Here is a 24,825-nt window from a genome sequence, read left to right on the forward strand (position 1 = left end):
TTTGGCACAGAGAAGTGTGCGCAGGTCTGACCTGCACCATGGCTGCAGCTGCATCTCCCTCCTGTTCCCCACCCTGCAAGCCCTGGGAAGGCAGATGCAGTCAGTCTGGGTCCAGCATGGGGATACAGCACCTTTTGGGGCCTTACATGAGTCAGAAAGGGGCTGCTGCCATCTCGGGGACTCATCCTACCTCGGGCTAGATGGAAGCAGTGCCAGCACCAGTGTGGGTGCTGCAAGAGGGGGGTGCAGTGGGGATCCCCCAAAGGGCTGGGGTGAACCTGGGCCGCAGAGCCCGAGAACACACACTGACACATGCTCGCACATGTTGCTGCAGTGGCCGGCTGTGCACACATGTGCACACAAACACGTGTGAACGCAGACACACACACCTGTGTGTGCTCACAGGCTCCCATCGCCGCAGCTGCCACCTCTGTGTGCACACACAGCCCTCCCTGCCACCGACACCTGTGCTCCCGTGCCCCCAGCACTGCTACCGCCCCACGGCACCGCCGCACCCCCGTGCGCCCCCAGTCCCGCCCGCTGCGCGAGGCGCTTCCGGAACCCCCCCCCCCCCGCTCGGGTACCCGTGAGCCTCTACCGTATTTACCGCACAAAACCGCACGCACTTTCTCCCGGCACAGCCCGTGCGCGCCGCGTTCTGCAGTCGCGGCTCAAGCAGCACGACTGACCCACCCAGCTCAGTGCCAGGAGAGGGACGGGACTCACCCTGCAGTAAGGAGAAGGCTTAAAGGAACCCACAAAGAACCAAGGACACCCCTGAACTACCCAGACAACACCAGCACCCCTGCCCGCCTGCACCTGCCACACCTTCCCCTGATCTGGCATCAGGATTGGTAACTCAGCTGGACCAGGGATGGGGGGATCAAGAGAGAAGCAGATGGAGGATGACGCCATATAGTTATAGCTGATTTCCAAAACGGGTGTGTGTCTCTGTGTGTGTTTTTCACACCACCCACGCACCCCAGCCCCGCGGCTGCCCGTGTGCACCCAGTCTGACACTTCAGGAGCTGTTCTGGGGCTCAGGTACATCCCAGGCACCTACAGACGCTGAGCCATCCCTGCGCCCTTGGAGGGCACCTGGGCTGAGGAATGGAAGAAATAGTTTAAAATGTGTCTTTCCAAGGAATATTTCAAAGAAAAAAAAAAACAACAAAAAACCAACAACATGCCAGCAGTGCCCCACAAGACCCCTCTGCGCCCGTGGGGGTGAGGCCAGCCAGGGAACGGCTGCACCACAGCCAGCGCTGACAGGTGAGGTGCTGCAGCTGGGCACAGCCCAGGGGCCATCAGTGATGGGCAGAGCTGGGCTTGGCCACAGAGCTCCCAGCACCAGCATTAGTCCAGGTCCGTGCACTGGGAGAAGCGTCAGAGTCTCCTCAACAGCTTTTTGGGCTTGACAATGTCCCCTGCTCCACGGTGCAAAAAGACATCACTGCCTGCCGAGGCACCACCGCCCTCACCTGCCCTGGCCCAGCCCCAGCACTGCTGCACGCAGCTCCGGGCAGCCAGCCTTGCTCCCTCCCCTCGTTGACCCCCAGGATCAGGCCATCACGCAAGGAAACCTGCCTGCAACAGACACGGAACAAGGAAAAAGAGGCAGGAGACAGCGGGCCTGATGCAGGTTTTTTCTGTACATCAGTGTTTTTGACACCACAGCCTGTTGCTGCTTATAATAAAACAGAAATCAGAAAGAGCAACCAGAATACACACCCAAAGGCAAAAAACCCTCGGCTTAAACAAGGTGCTGCCTGGCCCCCAGGAGGGGGGGCAGGCGGCTGGGAGTCTAAGGGGAAGGGGTAACACCTGCCCTGGCTGGGAAGAAACACAACACAAAATAAAAACAAACCAACAAAAAGTCCCACCCAACACTACTGCTGGGGAGAGCCAGAAAACCCAAGATTGTCCCGTCCTCAGTCCTGTTAGCACCTGGATAAGAAAACTGGACCATCTCCCGGGAGCGGAGCAGCACTGCCCAGCACCCACTCTCTCCCAGAGAGCTGCTCCTGGTGACACAGGAGGGGCACAGGAAGCAGGGCCAGGCCGAGTGGACTCTGCACAAGGCAAGGATGGGGCTGCTGCAGTGGCAAGAGACCCTGGGATGGAGGGGATGAGCTGCCAGGAAGCATGGGGTATGCCTGGGGGCCGCGGGCTGCACCTGCCCATGTGACGGCACCAGAGAGTGGGAGCAGCAGCAGGAATGAGATGGAGGAAGAAGGCCGGTGAGAGGCTGAAGCAGCAGGGCTGGCTCTCAGCCGGCGGGTGAGCACCTTCAGCAGAAGCCAGCTCCAAAGCTCAGGGAAGGGACAGACCCCAGGCTCTCAACAGAGGTGTGAGAGCCCAGCCCTCAGGGGCTGTGTCCACCAGGGGCTGCAGCTCAGGGGCTGGCTGTTCCAGGAGAGTGCTGGCCGCGGGGACTGGTGGAGAGTGACCAGGGGAAGTCCTCGTCCCCTAGCCCGGAGCTCACCATCACAGTGATACAGACTCAGCAAAACAAAGGAAACATTACAAATTAAATACTAATTAAATAAATACTATGGAAGACGCTGGGAGGGGGAGGGCAAACAGAGGCGCAGTTCCATGGGTCAGGTGGGGAGGGGCAGTGGCACCCACCACCCCTTGCTTTGGCAGAGCCGGAGCCACCACTGCCCCGCAAGCTCCGGCTCACGAAGCCCCATGGAGAGGGCTTCATTGCCCGCTGTAGCTGGATGGGGCTGACAACTGTGCTGCTGCTTGTCGTGAAGGGACCCTGGGAAGTCCTTGGAGGCGAGGGTCCTCTCTCCCCAGCTGAAGGAGACCCTGAGGAGAGGAGGGCTGGCTGGCCAAAGCCTCAGGTCCCTGCTGCTGGCGCTGAGACGGCTGCTTCCCATTGGTCCTTATTATTGCCTCGTGACGCAGGGAGCAATCTGCCCCATCAGCTGCTCCAGGCCTGGTACTCCACTGCTGAACCCAGCAGCTGCAGCAGCTCGGGCTCATAGCACACCAGCTCCACTGTCTCTGCGCTGCCCTGCCCTGGCTCAGCGCTCTCCTGCACCTCCTCCTGCAACAGCACCTGGCTGAGAGAGACCTGGCGCTGGAACTCCGCCTTGGGCAGTGTGGCGATCTCCAGGTGTGGGAAGCGTGCCTGGAATATGCGGGAGGACAGCTTCAGTCGCTTGAGCACATCAGAGAAGAGGAACCAGTTGCAGGGCCTGCAAGGATGGCAAGAGGACAGCACGTTAGGGGTGGCGGGGTCTGCAGGCACCCTGCCCACCTCACCAGCTCCCAGCTGCCCGCACGCTGGCCCGCCCCTCAACACAATGCTGCCAGTGAGGTCCAGGCACGATTTTCCATGTGGACAGACCACACACACAGGACCTAGGCTCAGAGATGAGCCTGGGTTTGATCACTGCTTTGCAGGTTGCATCTTCTCTAAAGCACTCAAAGCAAGACAGGGACATCAGTGTTAAAATTACACTTCCAGAGGTGTCCTGGCAGCAATAAGCCACAGCAGGGGATCTATTTCCCACTGGCTATTTCTCCTGGGTGCTGTCCACATCCCTCTGGATGGGCAGAAATTGTCAGGCATGGAAATTCACTAAATGTAAATTAGCACTTCTGTTGCTGCTGCTTCCTCCTGCTGCCCAGACAAACGCAATAGCCAGGGTGTGACAGGAGGTGGAGAAGGGAGGACAGCTCCAGTGCTGTGACCTGATTTAGCCTTCCCTGTGATGGAGGGGAAAGCCTCAACTCAGAGCCATCAGTACAAGCTGCTGCTGACCATGGCTGGGGAAAAATGGGGCTAGGAGCAACATCAGAGGGAGGAGAGAGGGGGGACAGAAGAGGGAGAGAGGGGGTCAGAAGGAGGGTTCCTGCCAGGCAGGCACAGGGACACCTCACACAGCAGAAAAGTCTGCCCATGCAGGGGATGGCACAAGGAGACCCCTGACAACCCCTCCTGCCCACCGGGGACAGACGGTCTGTCCCAAGGGACCCAGCGGGGCTACCCCAGCCCTCACACAGCCCGAGCTCTGCAGGAACGTGAGCAGCGGGGCCCTGAGTGCTGCACATCTCCAGACAGCGACTGCACTCCTGCAAGGCCCTGCCTTTAACTCGGCATCTCTTAATCCTGATTTGAAGGACAATAACCACCTAAGATACACCTTGAGGAGCTGAAATGGCCAATGTGAGCAGGGTGACAGGGCTGTGCTGACCTGTGGGACAGAACAACGGGCACCAGACAGCCAGCACAAAACCAACCATCTTTCTGGCTTTACCTGTGCTGCTTCTTGGTTTTGTTTTAAAACAAAGTCCTTTCTTAAACCTGTCCTTTCTTAAACCAAAGGGATCTTTCCTTGTTTGGTTCCCTCATGTATAGTCCCTCAGTCTCTCTCCTGTTTTCCTTAAGTCCAAAGACCAAGGAAATGGGGACTGAAGGACTTCACAGGCTTTGTGCTGTGCCAGCCATCAGCCCATGAATCCCAGGCTGGGACTTTTCTAAGGATGTCTACGCTGTGGGAGCGCCCATCTCAGTGAGTGTCCCCCAGGTTCCTCCACAGTCACTGCAGAGCTGATCAGCTGCACGCAGTGGTTCATCACAGCTTGACCTTCATTCCTGCCCTTGCTGACAAGTCTTTGCTGACTGCAACAAGAGGTGTCCATCTCAGAGGTGGACCTCTGAGAGTTAGTCAAACAAATTCCATCTTACTCTCCATCTTCCACTTGCTCCTCTGACTCAGGGCTTACAAAGTGTGGTTTCCACCCTCATATTTTTTCTAAAAAGGAGTCTATGCAGTGCTTCATTACGAGATGGTGTATGATGGGGAGTGTGCCACAAGGCGCATGTTACTGCTTCAGCAGCAGCAATTTGCTTCTCCTGGGGAAGCTGCAACAGCCCCATTCCTCTGTGTCTCTACCTGCAGAACAGGGATAGAGGTATCTCCTTCCTTGGAGGAATGCTCTCAGATCTACAGGACACAAGTGCAACTCTCTGCATCTGCCTCCTCCAAGCATGCAGTCAGCTTGGGCTCTCAAAGTTTCTCAGGCAGGCATGAATTTTCCCTGTATGAACATCTCATGTTCTCCCTCACCTGGAGGGCAGCCTGAGGCTTTAGTGCACTGCTGCTATGCTCAGGAGCTCAAGGGCTCTGTTCTATGAGCTCCCCCTCAACCCCAGCATTAATGTCACCCAAATGTTCTCTGCTCCAGGAAAACATACTCACCCCCGAGAGACTGACACTTGGAGGTTATAGCTGGGAAGCAGTGGCTTGTCTGAGAACTCAAACATGAAGTTGTCTGCTTCTTGCTCCTCTTCCTCCTTGTCTGAACTTTCTGGAGGGTTGAGCAGAAGATCATATCCAATGCTATCTTTCCCCTCTGCAACAAGCAAAACAGATGTTGGCATTGCTCACAGTTTCACACCAGCCAGTGCTCATCACTCCCTGGGGAACAGCTACGACTGCAACCTCACATGCACCTTCCCACAGTGTCACAGCAACAGTAAAATACAAGTCCCAGGGGCTCCTCCTGCTCTCCCTCCTTCCAGCGTCTTGTCTCCAAGTGTATCTCCAAGTGAGTGCTGGTTTCTCCGCACAGCGAGACTCCCCTCAGTGACCGGGTTAGGTACAAAGAACACCTTATGTCATAGCAGCAATGTCCAGGTTTACACTGATCCGGCACATGAGGTGAGGCACTGCTTATTTGCAAAATGAGCCACTGCGTCTGGCAGCCTTTCCTTGGGTCAACAACAGGCTGACCCCAGGCTCTCCCTGAACGGGCTCAGCTGCCTCTCCTTTGCCAGCACAGCTGTGCCCAGCCTGGAAGAACCCGCGCCAGGAGGAAGGAAGTGGATGCCCGAGATGCTTTGCCTGCACAGATCCTATAAAGGAAGGCGCTGCACTCTGCCTCTCCACTCAGATCCTGCTCCCTATGACTGTCAGCGGGTTACTGGAGGTGTGTGCCAGCAACTGTGTCTAAATAAGGACTGCAAGGCTGTGCCACCAAACTGCGCAGCAGATCTAGGGACTAATACAACCAAACCAAAAGAAGCACGACTTCAGAGAACTGACCCCAGAGATTTCTGGCATAAAGCTGCTGTTCTAGGAGGTATCTGAGATCCAGCAGGATTTGCTTCTATTGAAGAAGGAGAATAGCCCACTTGATCCATAAACCATCTAAAGACAGTTAAATTTACTATTCACCAATCTGAAAAGCATCTGTCGAAAAATAGTTTGCTGCCTGCATTTTATTATTGAGAGGTATGAATAGTTTTGTTTTTTCAGAGTGTTTTTGTCCTGCTGAGATAATGCAGCATAACTTCAAAAACTTCCAGAAAATAGAGTTTAGATTCTACAGAGACAAGTCAGACCAAACGTGCTGGTGAGCAAATAAACCAACCATGCAAAAGTTCAACATCACACACAAGAGAAAAGGCTGCAAAAGAATCTTATGGTGTGCTGCAAGAGAAAGATCCAGGCACCGTACTGCTCCACGAATAAACACAGCACCCAGCAAGAAAAGTTATTTTAATAGAGAAACAACAGCAGATGATGGGAGACATAGGCTTAAACGAGGTCTCAGGAAAAAAAATGAAATAATTTCTTAGTCCTGCCAAGGAAAAAGAAAAGAATGTCAGTCCGATATCACTGCTAGGCAAAGCTCAGGTGCCATCACTGAAAAAACTCAAATTTCTTGAGCAACCCATGAAAAAACAATTCAATGCATTTAATGTGGCAACAATATGGTCCAATGTCTGTCCCAAAACTCTTCTCACTCAGTCCTGTCCATCAGCCTGGGTGAAGGCTGCGACAAGAACAGGAACATCCTGTACCACCAGAGAGTAACCAGGAGACAATCAGGCACAACAATGCTAGTGCCAGGTACGGAACAAAACCCCAGAGTGGGACTTTGTATCTGGAACTACAGCAGCACGAAGTGCAAGATGCTGATGACTTTACCATACTCAGACCTCAGAGATCCCACACCCTGGCTTCCCTCATTATCTTCTGGCCCCCAGAGATTTGCAGACCTAAAGGAAAATATTAAACAACATTCCTGCCTCAAAGAATAGAAACAGATCAAGTAGGGGCTTGGGATTCCTCCTCCTCCCTGAGGGACGTGTCATGTTTCGTGCTTCAGCTGGTGGATCTGATGGAAAGGGAAACTTTGAAGGAGGAGAACTGTTTTCTCCTGAGCTGGTTTGCTGCCTGTGACACCTGGGAACAGCTCAGTTATCCTGGTGCAGAAGCAGGTACTTCCCTGCCCTGGGGAGTATCTGCTCTTGGGATCTGGAGGTCATTGCTGAAGGTAACTGAGCCAGAAGGGCCCATTTCAAAACATTCAGTAAACACCACTGCAAAGAAACCAGTCCCATGTCTCAGGTTTGGGCATCTTGCTCTTCCTTGCTGACTCACAAGCTCCTGCAGCAGTGCCTGGAAAAGCACAGGGGACAGCACGGGTCTGACTGCCTTTTCACAACTGCCGTAAGCTGATCTAGGTGTGGATGAAAAGAAAGGTCCCTTTCTGCGCCTGCTGAGAACAGACGTGGCAGGATAAAGGATTACCCCCCAGCCGGTTAGTTCCTTGCTGTGGCTCGTCATGCAGCCTCCCAAAGGCAGCACAGGGAACACGCCATGCAGAGGGGTGGAAGGAGGAGCAGTGTGTCTGACCTTCTGACAGCACTGTGGTGGTGCTGCAGTTTGGCATCTCTGGTGTCCACTCACCAAGCCAGAGACAGAAATAACCCACAAGGAACGCCAAAGCCACGGCATTTCAGAACATTTTATGTAGCTGACATTTCTCCAGGGATCATCACTCTTATGTCTAGGAGGAATCTACCTTCTCTCAAATGCTGTGCAGAGGTACCTGTTAAAGTCCGAAGCACCTGAGATGCAAGCATCAGCCCAACCAACACTGGAAGGATCTTCCCACTGCAGCAAGGATGAAACGAAGTTTCTAGAGAAGGACACAGGCAGATCAGTGCTGGATTTGTCAGGCTTGTTGACTGACTTCAGGTAGCAGAGGAGAGAAAGAAGACAAGACCTGGCAGATGGCACCATGTGAGTGACAGAGACCCAGCAGAGACAGATCCACAGTGGCCAGGGTTTAGTGTGAAGTCTCACTGGAAGAAGCAGGATCTGTTTAACAGAGAGGGTAGCATTTTTCCACCCTCAAATGAAGAAATACTCTGAAAAGCTCAACTAAGGTGCAGGGGAAGGTCCTGTGGAGACTTTTTATGTGTTAGTCAAAGTGTCTAAGCAAGGCCCTGTGAGCAGTGAACTCCCGTCCCTGACTGCATTCCAATACACCTCATCCTCCTAAGAAACACAAAAAGAGTTGGTGATGGTTTGACTACTGAAAAAAAACAATCCCTTTCTTTTTGTCTGCAGAGGCAGAGGACAGAAGTGTGGGAAGATGTGATGCAAGATAAGATTTTTCAAGATAAGCTGAGGAACAGGGAAATGGAAGAACTGAAACAAAGAATTAATTTGAACCAAACACAGTTGGCTTCTTTTTCCAAGATAAACCCATTTCATTTCAAGCATTAGAGTATATAAGAAAAAAGATGGCACATTTCTAAACTGTTTCCATGTAGCATTGGATCTCCTAGAGGGTATGAGAACTGGCAGTCTACAGTGCCATGCCAGGATCTTCAAGAGACACTGATGAACAGGACAAAAGCAGATACTGGAACTCAGGCACAAAAGCTCCCTCAGTAACCACGAACTCAGCTGTGGCAACCAAAGAGAGCCAAAGTCTCCGACCCACAAAGCCACACACAATTTTCCTTCCCTGTTTACCAGAGAAATCCAAGTGGGAATCAGCGATAAATCAAAATGGGTAATATCTTTAGGTTAAAAATATTACAGTCGAAGAATAGCTATTTTTCTTGTGGTAAAGAGGCGTCTTAAAGGATTGTGATAGCTTCAAGAGTCAGAAATCCAGAGGAAGAAGGTTGTGGTTTGAAGAGTTTCCTTGGCATGCCTAAGGCGCAAAAGCCTATAAACAAAGCGTTTTTAGGAGTACAGAATTTCTTCTGTTCTGAAATGAAGAGGCATCAGCATCCTCCAAGGGCAAGTCCTCTACCAAGGGTAAGTCCTCTACCAAGACCACCCTTCCATATGTACCTGATTTTTTTCATTTCTAGAAGGATGTTGGAAATGACAGAGGTGAGCAACTAAAATCAACAGCCTTTTAGCTTGCCAGCATAAATAACCCAAGTCTTTAAGAAGGGCTTGAGAGTGTTGATCCACTGCCTCAGAAGTAGTTGGGAGGCACTCCGCAGTTCGCCACAGGCCCATGGCCAGATCCAGCACATCTTCATTCATGGACCCTGGGGGAACTGGAGCAACACAGTGAACAATTTGTGGACCTTGTGCCTGTATCATTTCAAGAAAACTTCTAAGCTGATAACCACAGCTTCTAGGAAGTGACAGTAAAAGGTCCAACTTATGACTTCACTGGGAAATGCCTGGCATTGCCCAGAGGACCTCCCTCTGATGAACGCCTCCAAAGCAGAGGACAGGGTTGGACAGTTCCAGGAACTTTGAAGTTCAAGATTTCTACATCTTGAAGTAATAAGTATGTCCTCTGCCTTCCTCGGTCTTACCTTGATGACTGGTTAGCAAGACAGCAGCAAGAATTGCTACAAGAATAACATGCTCCAGGACTGACAACCAAAGGAATCACCCGCAGCGCTTGGAATCTCGTCTCGCGGACAGTGTTCAGCCTACTTGGAGGGATCCATACATGCAGCTTCCCAAAGAAAAAGTCCCTTTTCAGAAGCAACTCCCAGCATGTAACATTACAGCAAGATCTCCAAGATGTGAGTCAGGAGGGATGTGGACAGACCTCAGTGAAGGATGGGTCATTACCCAGCATTACTTCTCTCTGCTCTGCTGCCATAAATGAAATGGCACAGACCGAACTCACCTAGTACCGAGCTGCTGTAAAAGTCCCACGCTGTTCGAGGATCCCCATCAGCGCGCCCCTGGAGATCCGAAAGGTAATCTAAAGACAAAAAATTGAGAGGCTTAATGCTTATTTACTGGTCAAAGCATGATCCTGGCATGCATATCCATCAATCCTGGGTGAGCCACTTCACCTCTGCTGCTTTTTCCCACTTTGCAGTTAGGCATTACAGCAAAAGCTGAACAATAACTTGCAAGAAAGACACCCTCACTCAGGAGAGGACATGATTCCAGGCCTGAGAACATGAAATAGAAGCTGAAAGGGGAAACCAGCTGACAGCACCAAGTGGGTTGGAAAGAAAGAGTCTTAAGGTTGTCTTGAGTTCAAAATTACATCCCAAACACCTGCCTGGAGAGGTACAGACAGACAGCTGGAAAACAACATCTCTTTCAACACTGGCGATCTTCTGCCTTGTATCCCTCTGGGAACCACCGCTACTGCAGCCGTCTCTTCCTTGCTGTTGTGTAGAAGTCACAACACTCATCTTGCTTCTACACAAACAGCACAGAAAGCAGGCATGTGTCACTCTCGGCCAAAGGGATCCAAAATGGTCCTTTCTAATAAGGGCAGGCAGACAGCACTTGGGCAGAGCTGTTTTCAAGTAGAAGGCATCATTACTTGTCAGTAAACGTATGTTCACTTAGGTATGCAGTAGAACCAGGAACTCTGGAACAGTGTCTCTAGCCCTCGTGCACAGCACTGTCTTCAGCTGTGTGACCATAGCGTTGCTGTTTTCCTGTACCTCAAAGACTGAGAAGTGACTTGCATCTTGTTTGGAAAACGTTTTATAATTCTGTAATTAAAGATTGGGCGGTAAAAACAGACACGTGTGGCAGGACAGAACTAACATTATTCCATCACCTTCCGATCAAGAACTTCTAAACCCTTTGCACCCAGATTTGGTCCGGTATGCTGCCAGCCAGGAAGGATGGAAGCACTGCCACCCCTGGGCTTGGCACCTACCACAGAGGAAGCGCTTCATCACTTCGCTGGTGGCAAGCTTCATGGCTGTCTGCCCAGAGTACGTGGCCAGAGTGGGATCAGCACCATAGGAGAGCAGAAGCCACATGGTTTCCAGGTTGTCGTTTGCTACTGCATCATGGACAGGCCTGCAAGGACAGAAGCATTGGCAGAAAAATAAGAGACTGGAAGAGGTCACAAAGCAAATGCTCTGGTTTGGGTTAAGATATATCTAGTGATGACCTACAGCTCATCCCGAAAAACACAACCTGCGCCCTGCCCGCACACTTCTCAGGGCTTCCCCTGATGTTCCCCTCTCGCTGGCTTGCCTTGTGCCATCCTGCGCACTGCAGTTCACGTTGGCACCATGCTCAAGCAGAATGTGGAGAATGTCGATCCAGCCTCGTGCACAAGCCTCATGCAGAGCTGTGTAGCCAGCGTTGTCACGATGGTTCACATCACTGCTCTTTTTCTGCAGGCAATACAGCACTACATCCTACAGGAACAAGAGCATTGCAGGCCTGGTTACACATAAACCGAGACAAGGCAGACCAGGGGAAAAAGCAGCAAAAGGCACCAAAACTCACCTTGTAGCCCAGACGAGCTGCTCGCTGCAGAAGGGTCTCCCCAGCATTTTTGTTCACAATCAGTCGCCGAGCTCCAGGAGGAATGTTCTGGGTCACAGGCAATTCAGGGGAACTCTCTGAGCTGACCTGACGGGACTTACAAAGTGTCCATAAGTCCTCGGGCTTCTTCAGGGGGCACATTTTGGGCTGCTTCCAACAGCCTTTCCCCTGGAAAAGAAAGGAATACATCTCCTTGGCACATGTGGCCATGGCTTACTAACAGAAGGCCCCTTCTCTCTCTTCTCCCCATGCATGTTCCGCTCATCAGCCCAAGCCATACCTTCCCCTCATCACAGATCCCTGCTAGGTGTTTGGTTTTACATTTGCGTTTTCCTGATGGTTTCTCCAGCTCTTCTCGGACAGGAGAGCTGTCTGAGTGCTCCAGGAAGAAGCCATTCCGAAAGTCAGGGCGTCCTTGAGACTTTCGGGGGGATGGGGAAAGCCTGCTCCTCAGCCGCAGCTCTGTGCCTTTACACTGTATGGACTCCTTCTGCTTCCGGTACCTAAAATCTAAAGGAGAAACGAGAATGAGGAGCTTCTGCAGGTATCGCACCAGAGGCCAGCAACCCAGATCTCTGCCACCAGCTAAACAAACTGCCCATCTTTGATGGCTGCGCATCCAGAAATCCAGACCACGGCAGAGGCACTGCAGTACGTAGAAGCAGAGTGAATACACAGACTCTCCCCATCAGGATGAACCCAACATGGACACAAGAGGCCCAACTACACACAGCCATCCTGAAAAGACCAAGCCTACTGAGCGCTGGGACTTGCACACAGCTGACCAAGGCTTTTCCTTAGGTCTGACAAGGAACCCAGTACAAAACAGTCCAGCTCAACAAGCTTCCCAGTAGTTCGGTAACTGCGTGCTGCCACGTGCTGTGCTTCCCTACCTGTGTGGCTGGGCAGGACTCACATGGGACACCCCTTAGAGAGACAGAAAATGCCTTTTAAGTGCTCTGTGCACAGTCATTGTTTTGCTGCCTTATAAAACCAGACCCGGCTTTGCCCTCTCACATCTTCTCCTTAAGTAGCACATTAAATTTTCAATTAATATTCCTGCAGATAGGAAGTACCAGGATGCCTCAAGGGAAATCCAACCTTCCTTGCACTATACAGAGTTACAGGGCTGGTCATTGCGGAGCCCTGTGCGTCGTGCGAGGCGAGGCGCTGTGCTTCCCTGATATACAATGGCAACATCCCGTAGCAATGGCACAACAGCAATGGGAAAACAAAGTATGGAACGAGAAAGTAAAGCCCTGTGAACAAATAACCGCCCAGACTTCTGTGATGCCACACACCTTCCTCTGCACAGATGATCAATAGAACAGGTTACATAGGAATAGCCCTGTGCAGACCACAGCACAGAGGCATCTCTATACAGTTTTACAGAGTCTGAGTCTTTCAAGCCTGGCTCTCTCCACAGCTTTGGGGACCTTGTTTGGGCACGAAGACTTTGCTTCATTTCTAGGTAAAGAGTTCAGAGACGGCCCAGTGGGTTAGTTCAAGGGATCACACGGATAAACTCCAGGAACAAAACTTTAGGTCCGTTTGGGACTCCGCTGCCTCCAGAACCAAGGCAGGTTTTGTAGATCTCCAGGAGCAGCATCTTCAGCTTCCACGTTACGCTGAGACTCTACATTCTCCACATCAAGCACCACACATAACTTCCATTTATGTCTTGCTATTACTAAAAAGCAGGAGCCATGGGTCTTACACAGAAAAATCAGCTTGGCCAAGATATCATGATAGAACCACAAATAAAATCGAAGCAAGCATATCTCAAGTACTGTTGTGCTTTTTCTGGTCTCCACATCTCAGGAAGAATGGAGTGGAAGTGGAAAAAGGCAACCAGTTGAGGGGTGGAGAAGCCACCCTACAAGAGAGGCTGGGACTCCTCAGTCTGGAGAGAAAACGGAGAAGGATGTGACCAAACTTTGCAAAAATCAAAAAATGGTTATATTGGTTGAATGAAGGAATCTTGTTCCCCTAAACCTGCAGCATAAGACTTATGAGCACTCCCTGAAATGAACAAAGTGGAATGCACCAGGGTGCTCCTGGGAGACATGGTCTGAGGCAGCAGTTCTGACTTCCCACCACACAGAACACCGCATTTGTTTTCAAGCTCATGCACAACTCTCAGTCTGTAATTAGGCAAAGTTTTAGCAATGATACTTGTCCAGAAGGCAGCACATGTCAATCACCAGCCTGCTTGCTGTTTTGGAAGTCATCACTGGACAGAGATTTCTGCTGGACTGTCTGTAACACGGTCCTTGTCTTTTTTACAGCATTGCGACACTTTCACAACTAAGCCAGGGCAGTATGCAAGGACTTGAGATGCTCCTTCCTGGATATCTGACCTTTTCTGCCAATATGCAGGGGTCCTGTGTTCTAGAGCAAAGCTTTTAAAGCAGCCCATCATTGTAGTGTTGATCACTACTCTCAGGGACCCATGCTTGTCCAGAAGTATTCCTCTGTGGTACCTCATCTGATTCTCATTTTCCCACACCCTCTGTCTTGATCTGAAGGTAAGATCAGTATCTAATTAGTTACATAAGCTGCTGTTTCCTACTGCAAAATTCACTGTAAATATTTTTGAAAGAAGAGCTGATCAATTGAAGCAGCCCATGCTGTGGACATCAAGCCATTAATAATGATGGAGTTTCAACATTACAAAGAAACAAAACAAAACAAAACATGGAACTCTCCCCGAAATCCCCACACAACAACAAAAAAAAAAAAAAAGCAACAGAACAAAAAATCCCCATGTTGGTCCCCATGTTGGTCCCCAGTCTGGTACCAGAAACCCCTTCCCAGATTGTACCTGCTTTGGATTTTCGCCTCCTGTGAGGGTAGCCCACTCGCTCCTCCTCGCGCTCAGTCAAATATTCTCCTGTCTGGTATTTCTGACTTTTCTGTCGTCTCCTCTTCTTCCTTTTGATGTGACTGTCATCTTCCTCCTCCTCATTGGGCTCCCATAGCTGCCTGGGTGATTCCGCTCTCCAGTGCAGCTCCCGGGTCCTCCTTGTGTAACAGCTGCTCCTCTCGGACAGAGACCTGTCCCTGGACCTACGACTGTGATAGTGTGACATCCGGTGGGATTTTCGCAGCTTGCCACGTTTCAAGGATGTCTCTTCCTCCTCCTCTTCTTCCTGATCTTCCTCCAGCACTGGTAAAATCTCCTGACCAGTCACATCACACTCTCCCGTGACACCGGCAGAAGAGCCAGCAATACTTCCTGCAAGAAAGTGGGATTTCTAGCTGACAAAAAAGCCAAGATTATCTAGAAGAAAAACCCTGCAAGGCAGGACAGCAGAGAGGGACAAGGCCACGTATAAAAGGAAATGTTCACTGTCCACGCAGGACTCCCACCTCAGTCCCCTGGCACTGACTCACCCGACTGACTTCGTGTCCGGCTGCTCAGCACCACCGGAATGAAATCCCGAAAGTTGTTCTTGGGCTTCTTCTCAGGGTAACCTGCGGGGAAAACTGAGCCTTGAGAAAGCATGCCACAGATCTGTGTACACACATCTGCTGGCCTGGGAAAGGCAGTCCAGCATCACGACGCAGCTCTGTTTTGGATCCCAATCTGCTACGGGAAGCCACCAGCTCCAGAGGCTGTTCAGCTTCAGGAGAGCAGTGGTTTGGGCCCAGAGGCATCAGCATGACAGGAACTACCTGTGGTAGGATGAAAACCCCCCTCCCTCCCCCTCCCTCCTTCAGTATGGAAGAAGCAGGCACATCTCCCTCTCTCTCTAATGTTTGAGGCAGACAGCTCCTTTTGTTTGGCCCCAGAGCCCCTGGCCAGGGCCATTAGGAGAAGGCAGTGCTGAGGGCGCCAGGGAGCCACTGGGCACCTGCGGCCAGCGTGGGGGATGTTTGGAGGCTTCAGGGGCACCCACAGCCAGGGTGGGGGTGCAGAGAAGCTTCTGGAATGCCCGCAGTCAGGTCTGATCAGCCAATAAAAAACGGGACTCTTGTCGAGACTGGGCCCATTGTCGCGGGTCTCTCAGGGTACAAGCGAGATGCTGCTGAGAGCCCCCCTCCCCGGGATGGAGACTCCGCTCGCCTCGCCGCCACCGGTGTGAGGAAAACTGCTCACAGGATTGCGAGTGTATTTATATTTTCCATGCACACATGCACGTGTAACTTTCCATGCTTAATACAAGCACGAGTAAGTTTCTGTGCACATTTGCACGTGTAACTTTCCGTGCTCAATACGAGCACGTGTATAAATTATTTCCTCGCACAATCGCGAGTGTATTTTCTTCCCATGCTTCCACATAAGCACGTGTAATATTCCGTGCACATTTGCATGTGTAAATAAATTAACCCTCACAGGATTGCGAGTGTATTATAAATATACCCTCGCGGAATCGCGGGTGTACACTTTCCGTACTCACTACGAGCACATGCATCCCTTTAAAAATAATCCCGCACCATGTTCAGGCAAGTGTGTGCTCCTCTGGGACTCAGGGACGGTTCCGGCATTGTTTTGGTGAAGCCATGTGCATGTATTCTGTGGACCGCCTGCTGTATTAGTTGCTGCCCCTTGATAATTTTCCTCAACTGATATCCGAACCTGTATTTAAGTCACTTTTGGAGTGCTAAAACCCTGTTTCTCACCGGTTTAATGAAAGTTGTTTTGGACCCTGTTGTCCCTTAAACTAGCCTGGGGGTGCCTCCGTGACACTGCTGCAGCCTGACCCTGCAAGAACATATTGCCATTCACAAGAGTACCTTCCTCGTGGCTGTCCCCACGGTGCGCCGGAGATGGGAACTCCATCTTCACTGGCCTCCTGCGCTTACGCTTTACCCTGAGGCTGTTGTGATCCTTCACCGGTCCCAGGTTGGCTTGGCCTTCTCGCTTGCTGAGTTCACGTGGGTTGTCGTGGTGTTTTCGACACTGTGAATGCAGGACACAGACCAAAGCTTGAGCTGCTGACTGACTGAGCTGGAGTAGCGAAGGAGAAGGGACAAAATGCTGTCCTCTACTCATCATGCTGGTGCTCTCCAGCATTTTCAACACCCCAGATCCATTTTTGCTTTAGATAACCTGCAGACACGAGTACGTTAATCCACTGCCAGGTAATGTCAAAGAGCATGGGTTGAAAGCCCAGTGCACTCAGCTGCGCCCCCTCCCCATGAGAGCTCCCTCCTCACCCCCAACCTCACCTGCTGACCTTTGCCATCATCCAACAGTTCCAGCCTGTCCCACCCACCTTCCGGCCATGTATGCTCCGGCTCCCCGATTTGCCTGGGGACTCCTCGCTGTCCTGGGCTTGGCACTTGAGTCTCTTGTGGGCCTGCCTTGTGTCCCCATCATGCTGCCGCTTGGACTTGCAGCGCACGCTGCCCTCTTGCTTGATTTGCCCTGCTCCTTTGAGCTTGACCTCAGCAAAGGCCTGGGGAGCAGTCCCAGCTTGCAGGCAAGTCACAGAAGTAAATGACATCTCACACTCTGCTCGCTCCTTCTTGACCCTGCACAGATCCACCTGACGCACAGACTGGAGAGGCTCTGCAGCTGGCAGCTCCTGGGAGCCTTCACAGCCCAGCTCCTTGCGTTGACTCTCCGTGGGAACACTGGGCACATCTGAAATCATTCGCAGGCTCTGCTGTCCAGCCGTGGGCAGATCATGTGACAAATACGCTGCTAATACTTGGGTTTTAGGCTTTGCATCCGACTGCTTGAGGCTACCGATCACCTGTGAAGCCTCAGTCTGTACACTGCTCTCCTTACTGGAGTCAGCCTCTGGTTGATCACACTCTTGACTCTTCTGAGGGTTGTCCAGCTTTCCCTTCCCCCCTTTCACATTCAAAGCACTGGTCTGAAGAGATGGACCTGCATCCAACAGGGCTGGACTGGCTGGCTCCTCATAGGGCTTGGGCAAGGCTCGGCAGCTCTTGCTCTTGGCTGCAGGTTCCTGTTCCTGAGGCGGGAGCCTGGGCAGCCCCTCGGGCAGGCTCTGGGTGGCTGTGCTGGACTTGGTGGGCTGCGCACTCGGGAATGTTGGGAGCTCTCCTGCACCAACTGGCTTGCAGGAGCCGCTCTGGTTTGGGGGCAGCTGCCCTGCCGTGGAGATACCAATTGAAAGCAGAGGGGTTTGATGATAAGGAGACCAGCCAAGAGGCAGAAGCTGAGGATTGGAAGGTTTTCTATTCACGGCGCACCGCGTGTACACACTTCCCTGGTTGGGATTCCAGATGGAGATGTCCTTGGACTGACACAAAGAAACTCCTGGAGCAACTCTGCCATGAAGAAGTCTCCTGGCAGGATCTTGCTGTCCTTCTGTGCTGACCTGGTTGGTTTTCTTCCCACAAGGAACCCCAGCGCTGTGAGGCTCTCCCTGATCGATGATGGAAATAGGCTCCTGCTTGGGAAGGTGGCGCGGGTCTCTGCTGAAGCTCACCCCATGGTCCTTGCTGAGCAGCAGGGAGGCAGGCACTGGGTTGGCAACACCGACATAGGTGCCTGGGATGGTGCTGATGAGTGTGGTGTTCTTCACCCAGGAGCCCTGCTCGCCATTGCGCAGGAACTCGGGGAAGATGACTAAGGGGGCGTTGGTGCTGAGACATGAGGTGACACTGCTGCCTGCGGTCTGGGCTGTGCGCTGGGACTTGGACAGGACCGTGGTGAGAAGTGCTTTGCTGCTGGTGTGCACAGGTGTGAGGATGGGCATGGGAGGTGTTTTGCGTTGACTGGGTGGAGGCAGTTTCTGACGATTGGACTTAGAGGAAAGATCGAGAGGCATCTCGCTGCACTCTGGAGAGGAGACCATCTCACGCTCTAGCTGTGGAGGGGACTTGAGAGGAGAGAGAGAAGCGGCCGCCTCCAGTGCGTGCGGCTCGGGAGCCGTCGGGGCTCTGGCAGGCGCAGCGGTGCCAGAAGAGGGAGCAGCACTCCCACATGATGCTGCCAGCGGAGCCTGGCTGGTGGAGAGGGAAGGGCCGGCAGTGGATGCGGGAGCGCCCTCCGCAGCGGCCTGGGCAGCGCTTCCACTGGAGGGCGAAGGGGAGCTGAGCTGACTCACCTCCACAGACACCACTTTGGCGTCTGAAGCCAAGGGTCTGGTGACGGAGAAGGTGTAAGGGTAGGAGCGCAACTCTGGGGAAGCGATAATGCCTGGCAGGCAACGCTCGTGTAGGTAGGAAGGCAGAACGGGGAGGGTGAGTGTGGAGGAGACCCCCAAGGCGGCTGGAAGTGTAGCCACGCTGAGCGCCTGCCCGCAGCTGGGTGGTGGGATGTACACCAATGACTGGCTCGGGCTCAGAACTGCCCCAGGCTGAAAAGACAGGGGCATCTTTTGCATAGCAGGGGCCTGAGATGTGGGAAAACACACTCTGTTCAAAGTAAAAGCAGCGGGAGTGGAGGCAGAGGTGTTGCAGCTGGAGACAACCACAGACAATGTCCCTTCTGCCAGCACGCCTGGTCCTTGTGCTCCAGTGCTTGGGGTAGTTTTCTCCTTCCCAGCAGGCTCACTCTCTGGAGCCACGGAGCAGGTTGGAGGAGCATCAGCCTGCTTGTCACTGTGAGGATCTGCAGGTGTCCTGGCAGCATCAGCAGCACTGCCCTCCTGCTCGGCAGCTTTGGGGATTGCAGGCTCCTGTCCTCTGCCATCCCCCTGACCTGTCAGAGGGCCCAGGACATCGTCTTTCACAGTCTTTCCCACACACTCTGTGTTTGGGTTGGGATCAAGTGGCTGCTCTTCCAGTTTGGGCCCAAGCTTTTCCTCCACCTTGCCATCAGCATCCAGCCCCTGGGCACTGCTGCCACCACCACTGACTGCTGTGAGCTCCACCTGCAACAAGGAAGAAGGTGTTCCTGAGCACTGTGCAAGTGGCTCCTACATGGGAGGAGCAGGCAGCTTCTCCAGCCTCCCCCAGGACACAGAGGCAGAAGTGGCAAGCAGCTCTTGCCCAACTAGAGTATTGCTTTGCCTTTACTGCACCTAGGTGCACATCTCTCAACAAGGAGCCCACAGGACCCGTTATGGTAGATGTTCTTCCTTGGCCTGTTCCATCAGGGAAAGGTCTTCTCGGATCCAGACATGCACATAAGGAACTCACCTTGGAAAGGCTGCTGCTGACGCAAAACTCTTGAGACGCCAAGTGCTGGGAGCTGCTCGTTTTAGACTCCTCATCAGAAAGGGGGGCTCTCCTAGCCAAGGGACAAGACAGAGCATTACAAAACCCCAAGATACCCTCCCAGCACCCTACCCCTTCCTGTCCCCATGTGGAAGAGCAGAGCAGCTGGCAGCCTGAAGAATCATGTCTGTTCCAGGTAGCCAGCTCCTCCTTACCAGACATTACACAGTGAGTACCTGTCACTGTAGACTGAGGGGATGAGCAGCGCTGCTGTCCGCTGCAGTCTTCCCCCTCCCAGAGCTCTGCCCACTGGATAGCACCTTCTCACACATAAATGTTTACCTGACAGCTCCTACAGACCCAAGAAGACCTTCTCCATGGCCCAGCAGCTCTGTGCATCTTCCTTACCCGCAACCATTTTGACCCTTGCAGTCTCACCACAGGTCAGCCCAGCCCTCTCTGACTGCAGTGTTTCCCAGCCCAGCTTCACACACCCGCTCCGGTCCTCTCCACTTCCCGTTCTGCTCCACCACATGTTTCCCGTCCCATCCTCTCCCAAGCCCCATCCTGCTTGTCTCTTCTTCCACAGCCACCTCCTCATTGCCGTTTCTCTGTCTCCCAGCCATGCTCACGCCATGCCCCAGGACTTCCCAGCCCAGCCCTGTGATGGGAGCAGCGGGTGTCTGCAGCCACCCTGGTGTCCTGCTGGCCTGCACATTTGACCCTTTCTCTTTGGAAGACAGTTCCTGAGTAGAAAGCCTGAATTCAGTATGAGGACTGTGACTCCATGGAAATGGGGCACTCTGAGGAGACAGTGTCCTTATGATCTACAAAAAGACTGGACAGGAGACAGAGCTCATGTGCTCAGTGCCCTGCCCCAGCGCACTCCTGCCCCAGCAATATTTACCGATGGCCATTCTCTGGTCTTTAAGGGTCATTTAGTCAAGCTGCCGGTGCCAGGACAAAAGAGCTCAAGTTTAGTTTCTGCTGATGACACGGTTTCTTTTGGAGTTGTTCCCCTACCTGCCAGGCTTTCACAACAAAGTGACAGACACAAGCTACGGGAGCAAGCTTTCTCCTTGGGCTCCCGTAGCCCCAGCAGCAGGGCTGCTCACAACCGCCCTGCTGACCTCCTGAGGCCCAGAGGCGGCCTGGTCCCGTCACAGGGCTCCGGTCCTCTCCCCCGCTCAGCAGCGGTTTGGCAGGGCCCTCTCCTGCCCGGCCTCCCGAATCAGCCCGGCCACAGGAGGCCGAACAGCTGTCGTTAGTGCGGGGAGCACAGGCTGTGGCGCGGCCAGGCCACCTCAGCGCAGCCGACAGGGCTCGGTGTGTGGCTCCTCGGTCCCCGACTGGGGCAGGGGCCGGCCCCGCAGGGCTGAGAGGGTCTTGGGGAGTGGGCAGTGAGCGGGGTGTGAGCGGGGTCCCGGAGCCGGTGTGAGCGGGCTCCCGGAGGCAGCCGCCGCCGCAGCGCAGTCCCCGCGGAGCCGAGCGGCGGGCGGAGCGGAACGGGGCCGGAAGGCCGCCAGGGGGCGCCCAGGAGCAGCCGGCAGCGGCGGCTCCGCCGGTGAGCGGCCGGAGCTGGACAGCGGGGCGGCCCTGCCCCCGGCCCTGCTCCCGGCCCGCTCCCGCCTCCTCCCACCCTCCGCTACCTGCAGGGGCGGCGGGCCCGGACTCGGCGCGGCGCCGCCGGGCCCAGGCCCTCTCAGCTGCCGGGACGGCCCTGGGGGCAGCCCCGGCTGCGGCGGCACGGCCTGTTTGCCTCCGGCCCGGGCCCGGCCGTGGCTCCTCCGCAGGACAGCGCGGCCCGCGGCGTGGGGACGGAGCGTGGAGGAGCCCACGCCACCCGGCCGCAGGGGACGGAGACAGCGCGGCCACGCCGCACCAGCCGCCTCCTGCGGGGCCCTAAAACGGGGCCAGCAGCCAAGGCAGAGCGCTCGGCACAGCCTGCCCAGTGTGCCTGCCTTGCTCAGATGCCCTGAACTTCAATGTCTGTAGCTCCAAGTGGTTTAAGAGAGGCAGAGGGCAACGCCATCCCCAGCTCTTATCAGAGTGACACATGTCGGGCCAAGCAGCTGCTGAGGGCTGAAGATGATCTCTGCCTGCGTTCCTGCCCCAAGTGAGAGTCTGAACTTGTCCCTGTCCCTGCTCTTCTGAGTGGCTCTCAGAGGACTCACAACCAAAAGCCTCAGCCCTCGCGGCAAAGAACGATAGGCTTGTGCCGCCTTTGAGCCCATAAAACTTTTCTGGCTACGGTAAATGTGCTAAACAGATGTAGTAGCCTCAAGGAGGCCACAGACTGATCAGTTTTGAGAACAAGACCCCAGAGCTGTGGGAATAAAAAGGCCATGCAAAGCCACAGGGCAGGCTGGGAACTCATCTTGATCGATTCTGCCTCCCGGCCACTATAATCCTCCCTAATCTCCTATTTGGTGGCATGTCACAACTCTCCCATCTAATCATTTGGTCTGCACTAACCCTCCTGGGTCACCGAAAGCTCTTCTTAGCAGCCTGGCTCACAGTGGGTCAAGCTCTTTCCTTCCCCTGGCAGTTAAGAGCACAGGTGTGGTGAAGCCAAGAGAACATGCAGACAATTATGGCCTCATCATCCACCAACGCTGTGGAGGCAACACAGCTACACAGCCAATGGTTCCTCCGCAGAGACCTCCAGCACGCTCTGCTTGTGGGTCCTCCTTGCTGGAGCACAGAACATGGGGATCATCACAGAATGCCACCATTTGACCACACATCCATCCCCTCCTTGTGGCTCTTTTGAACCTCAGTCCATTTTACACCCTATTAAGAACATGCTGAGCCAGCACCAGCTCCTTTCTGTAGCCTCTCCAGATCCCTACCTCACTTTCTCTGCTCTCCTCTCCTCCTCCTTCCCCTACCACACCACCCACACACCTCACCTGTCCTCGTTGAGGCCACACATACGAATCCGCTCTGTGCTGGTCCAGTTGTGCACCCCACTATAGAGAGGTGCTGTAGAGATCATGACAGCTGCTCGTCACCGACTGGGACTTACTGGGGCTCGAGGGGCCACTCTGCCTACAAAAGAAAAACAGGATTGGTAACTGTCGCATTCAGCCATGCTTCAGAGAGAGCCATCCACATCTTCGCTGCCAGGCAGATGGGGTACAACACCCGAGATACTACATGTCTGTCTGAAAGAGGGCTGGAAGAAAAAAGCAGCACCTTGGGACAGAAACCACAGTCCACACATCCTCATATTAAATAACTTTATTGCCAAAAAGCCTCTGGCTACCCTGAGAATTTCACCCAGACATCTTCACACACACATGCATCCCCCGAAAGATTCCTCCCCTTTTCCTCTCCCTCCAGAGGGACCATCAGCACTGGGCAGGGAGCCATAAGACTGAGCTTTACCCAAGATGATGGCCTGTTAAAAAGCTGACATCCCCAAGGCTTCAGGGGACTTTGATAAACCACCACATGGCAGGTCAAAAGGGGAAAGCCTCAAACAAGGAGGGAGTTGGGGGAGCCCGGAGGGCAGCAGAGGTTTGCCAACAGTACTGTCAGATGTGCTGTCACGTAACTATCCCATCCTGCTGTCAGGAAGGTGCTGGTATTCAGTGCAGGTACAGGTGGAAAACACGAGGAAATCCAGAGATTCGTGAGCACACAAGACACACTGTCGGCTGGGTGGAGCTTTTGAGGGAGAATGTTGCAGCCAATCATGCAGCGCTGGGTGTTCAAGCATTAAGGCAGCTTTGCTGCTTGAGTCGTATCAGGGAAGAAGCAACGAAGGAAGAGAGGATCTACTGTGCTAACAAGTGGACTCAGTCAAACCAAGTAGGACTGACTGCAAAAGGCAGAGAGATGCAGTCAAAGAGGTTCTTGGTTCAGAGAAATACTAAATACCCAAAGGTAAAGCAGGCACAGAGCCACGACAATGCTCTTGGTGCAGTGGGTCACAGTGGGAAAAAGCTGAGAGTGATCTGTGATCCCAAAACTCTGTTGGTTTTCTTCTCCCTAAAAAAATCCTGGCAACACAAGCTCTGAATAGGATGAGAAGCAGCTTGTGCCATCCATTTATGCTGAAATGAGCTGTGCAGGGATCTACCAGCCAGCAGCTCAAGAGATCAAGCCATGGAATCGAATCACTCCTCTGCACACAGCTGCTGCCAGGTATCCTGACCTCAGCCCGGACAGGATCCTCCAGACACAAGAGAAGCGCCAGGCACACAGAATAAATTGGGGCAAGGTAGCTTGTTTGCAAAAAAGAAGCAACAGCCCCATCTGCACGTACTACAGACTATGGAAATCGGAGGTCAGGAGAAGAGGGGGAAACCTGCTAAAAGACACACTGTAAGATGTACAAAATACTATATAATGACAGGGGAGCTGGGCAGATGCTAAAACAGAGAACAGGGTCATACCCAAAGAGATGAGAGGTGGCTTGGAGCAGGAAGGGGAGGAGTCTTTCGATGCTTGGAGAGAAACGCAACATAAAGGAAATAGGGGAACAAACAATCTGCGGGGATTTCACCATCTCAGGCTAAAATGAAAGAAGGGGAGGAGAAAGGTTCTGCCCCTGAGCACAGTGGCAGGATGATGTTTCGGGAGAAGTCAAAAGGGACCTTCTGTGCAACGGGGGATGAGAAGGTGCATGGCTGCACAACATGGAACAGGAGTTGGGAGATGAGCTGAAGCCTGAAACAAGCACAGACCAGGCACAACCCGAAAGCAGGTCTGGCAAGGGAAAAGTGGTACCAGGGTGGCATGAGGAGCTGGGAGAAAAAGCATGTTTTGAGTACTCAAGTAGGAGCTGGTCAACAGAGGAGGTACGACGGCCATGAGAAGAGAGTCGGGAGGACATAGCAACAGAGACAGACACTGTTTCATGAATTCTTGGCCTCTGTCCTCTACGGACGGTGTGCGACATGCACCAAAGACAGGCATTTCACAGGGAACGAAGAACAGAAGAGAAAAAGAATGAAAATTTCAACTAAGAGAAGGAATAAAACAGGGAGAAAACAACAGACGCGGTCTCAAGCACACACCAGGGTGAACAGCAAAAGAACGGCATCCTTAAGAAGGCAGACCAGAAAGTGTATTGAGAATTGTGGGGATGAGCAGCCCCTTGATGCAGAAAGAGCAACTGCAGCCTCCCTGGCTCAAAAAACACTTTCAGTCTAGCGGACACAAGTCTCTCGTCTATGTT

General features: G+C 53.2%; 1 protein-coding gene across 1 annotated transcript in view; it reads right to left on the minus strand.

Moving 5' to 3' along the window:
• Nucleotides 1–1,632: 1,632 nt before the first annotated feature.
• Nucleotides 1,633–24,825, minus strand: part of BCORL1 (BCL6 corepressor like 1) — a 28,643-nt gene continuing 5,450 nt past the window's right edge. The window contains exons 2-14 of the mRNA XM_065846863.2: nucleotides 22,550–22,688; nucleotides 19,620–19,710; nucleotides 16,775–19,351; nucleotides 16,293–16,458; nucleotides 14,949–15,029; nucleotides 14,377–14,790; nucleotides 11,833–12,062; nucleotides 11,514–11,720; nucleotides 11,256–11,422; nucleotides 10,930–11,075; nucleotides 9,928–10,005; nucleotides 5,220–5,373; nucleotides 1,633–3,209 (exon numbers count right to left, since the gene is read on the minus strand). Coding sequence (XP_065702935.1) covers nucleotides 2,933–3,209; nucleotides 5,220–5,373; nucleotides 9,928–10,005; nucleotides 10,930–11,075; nucleotides 11,256–11,422; nucleotides 11,514–11,720; nucleotides 11,833–12,062; nucleotides 14,377–14,790; nucleotides 14,949–15,029; nucleotides 16,293–16,458; nucleotides 16,775–19,351; nucleotides 19,620–19,710; nucleotides 22,550–22,635 — 4,674 coding nt within the window. The 5' untranslated portion in view covers nucleotides 22,636–22,688 and the 3' untranslated portion in view covers nucleotides 1,633–2,932. The remainder of the gene's footprint in view (nucleotides 3,210–5,219; nucleotides 5,374–9,927; nucleotides 10,006–10,929; nucleotides 11,076–11,255; nucleotides 11,423–11,513; nucleotides 11,721–11,832; nucleotides 12,063–14,376; nucleotides 14,791–14,948; nucleotides 15,030–16,292; nucleotides 16,459–16,774; nucleotides 19,352–19,619; nucleotides 19,711–22,549; nucleotides 22,689–24,825) is intronic.

The sequence above is a fragment of the Patagioenas fasciata genome, chromosome 11 (genome assembly GCF_037038585.1).
Source record: "Patagioenas fasciata isolate bPatFas1 chromosome 11, bPatFas1.hap1, whole genome shotgun sequence".
In the NCBI taxonomy this organism is placed as follows: Eukaryota; Metazoa; Chordata; class Aves; order Columbiformes; family Columbidae; genus Patagioenas; species Patagioenas fasciata.